The sequence below is a fragment of the Vigna radiata genome, unplaced genomic scaffold (assembly GCF_000741045.1).
Source record: "Vigna radiata var. radiata cultivar VC1973A unplaced genomic scaffold, Vradiata_ver6 scaffold_160, whole genome shotgun sequence".
In the NCBI taxonomy this organism is placed as follows: domain Eukaryota; kingdom Viridiplantae; phylum Streptophyta; class Magnoliopsida; order Fabales; family Fabaceae; genus Vigna; species Vigna radiata.
Window position 1 is genome coordinate 522,460 of NW_014542361.1, and position 8,004 is coordinate 530,463.

Sequence of the window (8,004 nt, forward strand, 5' to 3'; positions counted from 1 at the left end):
ATGATATAAGTTTGGGGGATTAGAATTTGAGTGAGAGTAGTAAAGTTGATAATATTGGGTGTTGTTCATTATTTTGCAGTCATTCTGCAGAATTATGCAGTTCATTGAGGGTCTTTCATGGACCGTTCAACCTTTCCCTAGTGCTCGGTCTTAACTGAATTTTTCTATTATGGAATCTCAGTTAATGACCGACAAGTCATGTACTGTCTTGATAGTACTCGGTCATGTACTGTCTTGATAGTACTTGGTTATGTATTGTCTTGATAATATTCGGTCATGTATTGTCTTGATAACATTCGGTCTTGGTAGTGCTTGGTCTTGTACTAGCACTCGGTCCTACAAAGAGTGCTCGGTCTTGTATTGGCGCTCGGTCTTTCGAAGAGTGTTCGGTCTTGTATTGGCACTCGACCTCTTGAAGAGAACTTCGTCTTATAGTCAAGTCTTCGGCCTAAGCCCTAAGTGCTCGGCCAAGACTCCAAGTGTTTGGTACAAGTTATATGTATTATGTCTAAGTCCTTAGTATTCAGTCTTAGACTGTATTCGACTCATACTTGAGCCCAACCTATTAAATGATTGTTCGGTCATGTTCTTATGTTAAGGGAGTGTCTTCCCGTTCGGTATTATATAGAGATTCTGTAATCTCTTCTTCTCAGTCTCGTTCAATGGAGGGAGAGGTTTTACGGGTTGTGTGATTTTAATTAAACATGTTATGAATGAGTAAGTATGGTTTGATAATGCTGATGAAATGTGAATGTATGATGTGATATTTATAATATGAATCTGAATGAGAATTTCAAGGAGGAATGTCTCAGTGATTGGTTGTGATGTGGTAAAAAGTATGAATAGGGGAAGCTTAGTATTGGCGTTCATCCTGACATTCCAATGGTTACCGAGTCTCAAGTAGAGAATGGTGGCGCATGTGGTGGGAATAGTAAGAGGCTTGGTCTCGTTAGCTTGGGGGTTACAGCTAACGGACTAAACTCATGTGTAGGCTTGGGTTTCTAGCTACAATGAGGGATGGGCTAACCCCGTGTGGCGGCTTGGGTTTCCAGCTATGGTATTCACGTGGTGTTTTAGTTTACCTTTCCACGGGTGCAAGAACGGCTATAACTCATATTCATACTAGTCCGGACAGTCAGTGTAAAATGGTCGGTTATGATATGATTATATGATTTCTATATATGTATGATTTTAGTATATGCTGGTTTGGATTGTATGTTAGCATAGTTAATTAAATTACACTAGCTTACCCTTATTTTCCTGTCTTGTCATGTTGTCTGTTCAATCGTCCTTGTCACTACAATGATCACCCTGTGGATGTGAGCAGAGGATGTTGAAGGTATGTTAGAGCAGACGCTGGGAAGAGTAGGCAACTTCCTCTAGAGTAAGACCGTTCGGTCTTGTACTTCTTTGTATTAATTTAGGATCGTTAAATTTATACTTGATTTGTATGACTGTTCGATTTGTTCTTGTAATAGTATCAGTATAAGTTCTCTTTAAAGTTTTATGATTATTTTATAATAACTGTTAATTAACTTTATTTCTCTATTTTATTATATTATAAATGTAAGGACTCTTAAGAATAATTTAAAGTTATATTTGTGGGATTTACATATGTTCATCACTAATATTTTTTTAATAAGGACAAATAATGTTAAATGTGTCCCTAATATATAAATAAATGTTACCTGTGTGCACTTTTGTATTTTCATAAATTAATATTATATTAAGATTGTAAATTTATACATTTTCGGACTTGTAACAACACATCAATGCCTCTTATATAACTGGCCAACAAACGTAATAAAACCAAATTAGTTTTATTATAAAATTACATATATAAGAGTATTATGTATACAAAAACATATATAAGGTATCTTATTCATCAGAACACATACAAAGTAATTTTTTTTTTATCAGAACACATCCAAGGTATGTAATAATGCTTATTACTTTTGTTATTTGTTTTCGGTTAGTGTAATTTATTTTTAGTTCGTTGAATGTTAGTGGGTTTCTTCATTGGCATCTTGAGCATAACAGACCAATACAAGAGCGAATTTTCGATCTTATTAGTGGTTAGTTTTTTTTTGAAGAAATAAGCATCAGTTCCAAGATCCTTAGGTTGAATGAGATAGTATTTTCAACCTTTACAAGATCAAGATGAGCGTTTTGTTTAAAGAGTAAGGCTTGTATGCACCGTTTTCTAGGAGTACATCGCACATATGTTATATTATGGAGCACATGACGAGTGCATGAATAAAGGGCAAAAAGGAGTATTTAAAAGTTATGAAGCAAATTCTAAGATACCCAAAGGAACTCTAGCAGCGTTCTCTGCTTCTAACTTTGTTGCAGATTTTGATGTTAGATTATCCATAACAGGCTACGTGTTCATGATTCTTGAGTTATTTTATATGCTAGTACAATATAGTCTTCGCCATAAATTCCCAACTATTCTAACAAAAAGAGTTAGATAGAAAAAGCCAAAAACAATAATGCTTTCGAATTAAAAGGGATAAAATATGTGAAGAGAACAGTGAAATGGTAAAGAATTGTAAAAATATCATTTCTAAAACAAAAGTGCACTTTCATTATGGTCGCAGTTCACCTCTAACTAGGCTGTGATGGGGAAAGTACAGTATGCCATTCTTTATTGTTACTACCAAACAAATCCAACCCTCTCCCACCTGGCTACACATGGGTTTGCAAACTTCTAGGGAAAAGAAATTACCAAGTATTAAATCTCTCTCTTTTCTTTTTCTTTTTCTCTGTGCGCGTGTTCCTTCTGTCATGTTTCCCCAAAAAAATATGATGAAAAATAGAAAAGAGACAGTGTAATAGATACAAAAACAACACCCTTCAGATTCTTTTGTATTTACTATTGCCACCGGAGGCCACCAACACAAACCTACACCTACTCCTCCTGGTTCATGACTTTGATCCAGATTCGATAAATGATTGGAAAGTCAAAGGAAGCCCATGTTGGTTGTCAGAGAAGAAGTTCAATTTTAGCAATAAAGAATCTCTCAAGATTACCAAGCTTTTAACTCATGATTGCTCTGGAAGGACTATTTTGATCCCTATTATCTTTCTCCCCATCTTCGGATGATGAGTGACTCTGTACCTGTTGTTGTTGTTGTGCTTGTCTTTCTTCTTGACTTTGACTCTCCATGATATGCAACAACAGCTCCTCGGGCTTCAACTCCTTCCCAAAATCTTTTACATCAACCCTTTTAGGCTTCTTGCTATACAAAACCTCCAGGTGATGATAATAGGGACATGTTTTGGAATCCTGAGGTTTCCTTTTGTTCTTCTCCTTCATCCTCTTGAAATACTTGTTTATGTTCTCCCATTTCTCTTTGCACCTCTTGGCACTGCGTTCGTAGCCAAGGCCCTTCATGGCCGAAGATATGTCCTCCCAAAGTGGCCCCTTGGACACACCATTACTGCTATTATTGTTCCCTTGAGACTGCACATCAAGTTCAGTCCTCAACCTTATCAAAGCCTCCACTTCATCCTTCGGCCACCGCGAACTACTCATATGCACGAAATTCCTAACACTCAGATTATTCCCACACTCTCGCTTATCCATATCACTCACATCACTATCACCACCACCACCACCTCCATTAGCCGCAGCATTGATATTCCCACTTTGTTGTTGCATGTCCCTGTGCCCGTTGTTTTGACCCTGGATTTTCTCCAGCAACTGCACCATGCCTTCAGCTTGGGTGAACTTTCTTAGAAAAGCAAGGACGACTTCATCTTTAGCCGCGGCTATGGAGCGTTCCTGAGCCAGAAGCTCGCGCTCTTTCTTAATCAGCGCCAGCTCCTCCTTCTTCCACGCTTCCTCCCTCGCCATTCGATCCTTCTCACACTTCTCCAACACCTCCACGAACTTCCTCTGCAGCGTCTCCTGCTTCTCTATCACTTCCCTCATCAACCCCTCCAGAAACTGCGTCAGCTTCCTCTTCCTAAACCCCTTCCCGGAGCACGAAGTCGTCGAACTAGAATGCTCCCCCACGTACGCACTCACGGAACACGGAACCGCATCTAAAATAACATCGACGTTGGCGTTGTTGTCGGGCACGTGGGTCGTCGTCGTCGTTGTTGTGGTTTCTGGGGCGCTTACAGAGGGAGTCGGAAGTGAGTGGTGTCCTTCTAAAGCTTCCAATTGCTCGAAAAATCTATAACTCTTGCTACCGTTGGATTTGCCACAACGACCTTCCTTGGTTCTCCTATGGTACTTGTAAATGTTCTCGAATTTCTCTTTGCACTTCTTCGAACTCCTGCTATAACCTAGCTCCGCTAATTTCCTGAATATACAAAAGATTTTCAAATTAATTCAATCACTACGTTATCATAACACAGACAAAAAGAAATGGTTCAACTTAACTATGTCCAGCTAGAATGTATACCGTGTCGTACATTTATGTGTAACACCAGCATTACTAATCAGGGAATAAGCTTGAGAATAATGGGGATTCCAGGGGAAACGAAGAGGGACTTACTTTGAGACTTGGTCCCAGAGAGGGGCTTTGGGGTTTGTATCTCTGAAAGCAACGTCCATGTCAGACCTTATCTTGAGCAAAGCCATTGTTTCCTCTTTAGGCCATCGACTCGCGGCGGAATTCCGGTCACCGGCTTCGCCGTCCTCCGCTTTGAGCCCCTCGGAGACCGCTGCGGCGCCTCCCTCCGGGTTCGCAAGAGGAGTTTCCGGTGAAGCAGAGACTTCCAGCATCGGTTTCACCGAAGTTACAGCTAGGAAACACTAGAGGGTGGGGGCAAGAGAGGAAAAAAAACAACCTTGGTGAAACCTTGTTAGGGAAAAAAAAATCAAAGGTACTGTAATAACTGGAGTTGTGTTGAGTGTTTGTTTTGATGTAGGGGATTGGAATTGTTTGTGCTATTTCAAATTTCAAGGTCTACTATACCATTGTTCTTACTTACAAGTTTAAAAAGGGTGAGCATTTTGACAGGTGAATAATAATAATAAGAAAAAAAAAGGTTTAAAATTTAAAAAGAAGTGAAATGGATATGGTGAGATAGATTCCATGGAGGTAAAGGTCCATAGGTGGCGGCATGCCATTGGTTGATGCTTCATTACAAAATTTCCCACTTGTGTAAGTTTGACCTTTGCAGCCAGGGAGGCAAATTAAAAATTTGACAGCTATAGTCAATATTTGTGGGCTTTTTCTAGGGTAAAATGAGAGAACTTGGTGATGGAAAGAAAAGTGGGTTTGTTTTATTGTGTGGTAGTAATGGAGTTGGGTTCGTAAGGGAAGGCCCACAGAGCCCACATTCTTGTTCTGTACGTTTCTGTCTCCCCGCTGGCTTTGCCCCACGCCACACATACCACAACTCAATTACGTGTGCCGTAAACTTACGAGTTGCGGCCGTCGGTGAAAAACAAAAATATCCTCACCCTACTCCTTTTTTCTTTTTCTTTTTTAAATTATATTGCGCCAATTAGGGCAGAATTGGGTGTGAGTCTTATCGGGTTTATGGAATAGGATAGTGTAATAATTTAGCTACAAAAATAAATATCCCATTGAAATTCAAATATGTTTTCAAAATTATCCTGTTTGTTATATGACTTATAAGGCTGAATTCGTTAAATAACGAATATAAACGCGTATAGGTAGGTAAGTGTGGAAATGGACAATTAAGCATGTTAGTATGTAGTAAAAGCCGCGACAAAAAATAAAAAACGAAAGTGGAAGTTTTGGTTTTGTCGTGACTATAAAAGTGAAGAATTTAAGAAGTAAAGAGAGGATATATTTGAGATGGTCCAATTTATCGGCGTGCTGTGGTTATTGATTTTAAGCCGTTCTTATTCGTTTGGGTTTTGATTTTGAAAATGGGATCCATGGTTACAGTAAGAAACGACAACATTGATTCATTGAGTTGCGTAAACCTTTCCAATACTACTCATGCTAGAGGAGGTCTGTCTCGTCGTTTTCTTAAACTCTTTTTCCTCTTTCATCTTTATCATAAGCGAATATTAACTAAATTTTACATTTAAACATCATGTCTTACGTGTTACATTAAACACTTCAACTATTTTAGCTAACGTTAATTTCGTCTTAAGAGGGTTCGAAACGAAAACTCCAAAAATTTTACTTTGAAAAATTAATAGAAAGACAAAAGTAATATAGAAGGTTGACGACCCTTCTTATCTTTGGCGACGGTACCACCACGCTCCTCTTCGTCCCAAGATTCAAACGCATTGCAACCCACTACCTACCAAATTACATCCTAAAATTTTCATATTTACATATAAACCCAATTCTTTTTGGATTTCATTATCCTTTTTGTCTTACTAATAAAAATTATTTTATTATATATATATATATATATAATTAATATTCTTTAAATTAATCTATATATATATATTCTGTTTTATTATATATTTTCATTTTATTTAATTACAATATTTCTTAAAAATGCTCATGTTTACGTACATAAAATACGAAACATTTTTTTAGTATATAAATTTAATTATAGAAGCAAAAGCGCAAAATTTCTATCTCTTTATTTTAGAGTAAGAGTAAGGACCGAATAAATAATATAGTTATTTAAGAGTAAAAATGTTATAGTAAGGGCTAAAAATATAAGACTAGTGGGTCTTAAGTTAAGGCAGCTTGGCCCATAAACTAAAGACACAAAGTTTTGGGAGAAGACTTATCAGAAGACTTATCAGAAGTCTGATTCACTTTTGCTCAAACCCTTTCTCTTTCTAGATATCAGAGTTTCTATTTTCTCTGCCTTCTCTCTAATCTTGCTTCACCTTCTCTTTACCCTTTCTCAAATTTCCACTATTGCATTTTCAAACAGGTTCTGCCCCCACGTTCCCAGAGTCAAGAGCTTCCAATCCATCCGATTAGTTTTTTGCCTCTCAGTTGATAAGGTAATTTTCCCATCCTCTGTACCCTATGGTTGTATTCATGCAAAGGTTATGCCTTGCATGTAGCATTTTTTTATTTTCCCTTATTCTATCTAGCTCTAAGAGTTGTTCTCTACAACCTATGTAGTGGTTTGTAGGTTTTGTGTGTCCTGTTGAGTGAGACACTGTTGGGCATCTCTTGTGAACTGTACCGTGAGAAATCAAGGTAAGGGGAGCTAATTATTATTTTTGGTTGAATTTGTTTTAGTGTTTTATGCATGTTGAACTCAAAATATGATATTCTGTTGGGACTGTGTTGTCATTGTTTTACGTATTTGGTTTTGGTATGAACTGGAGTGCGCAAATAATGAGTCTGTCCTTTATTTCCTATGTCTTGTTTTGATGAATATGATCTGTTTTGGAATGAGTTATTGACTGTGATTGATTGTGTTTTGGAAAGGTCTTGGGTGAGATTTTAATTAGCATTGCTATGGGTAGAATATGGGTGCACAGGTACTATTTCAGGTTATTGTGAGAGGAAGTGAGATATTAAAATTGGGCATTTGAGGTCTAGAGCACAATAGAACAACTTGGATAACTTAAATAAATCAATTGTAACTTGTTGAGAGCACTTTGTTGGTAGGATAGAGGAATCATAAAAACTGGAGTTGGTACATCCCTGATCATAGAGCAGCCCTAACCTGGTCCTGCAAGTTGTGACTGTTAGGAAACAGGTTGGCTTCGTTTTACACCAAGAGGGGGGGGGTGAATTGGTGTTAGTTCAAAAACAAAATCTTTTCGCAATCTTGGTATGAAAATTCAAAGCTTTTGATCTTTCCTTGAAATGCAAGTAATGAAAATTTTAGTGCAGCGGAAAAACGTAGTTGACTGCTAAGCAGATAAAGTTGACTGAAATAAAGAGTGTAAGGATAGAGAAAATCAAACATTGGTTTTTATACTGGTTTGGCCAACAATGCCTACATCCAGTCCTTCCAATCTTGGAAGCAAATGCACTATAATGGTTGTGGTTTTTACAACAAGGAATTTATAGAAGCACCACGCAAAAATATAAATCTCCTCTCTAACCCAAAACCAAATATAGTTGCACACACAAAACCAGA

At 37.6% G+C, this 8,004-nt stretch overlaps 1 protein-coding gene across 1 annotated transcript; it reads right to left on the reverse strand.

Annotated features, from left to right (window-relative positions):
• Positions 1-2,539: 2,539 nt before the first annotated feature.
• LOC106779746 (trihelix transcription factor GTL1) lies at positions 2,540-5,174 on the reverse strand. The gene is made up of 2 exons (XM_014667931.2): positions 4,509-5,174; positions 2,540-4,313 (listed from the first exon to the last, which is right to left on the reverse strand). Exons 1-2 carry the CDS (start codon positions 4,736-4,738, stop codon positions 3,041-3,043), a joined length of 1,503 nt encoding a protein of 500 aa, XP_014523417.1. The 5' UTR covers positions 4,739-5,174; the 3' UTR covers positions 2,540-3,040.
• Positions 5,175-8,004: the final 2,830 nt, after the last annotated feature.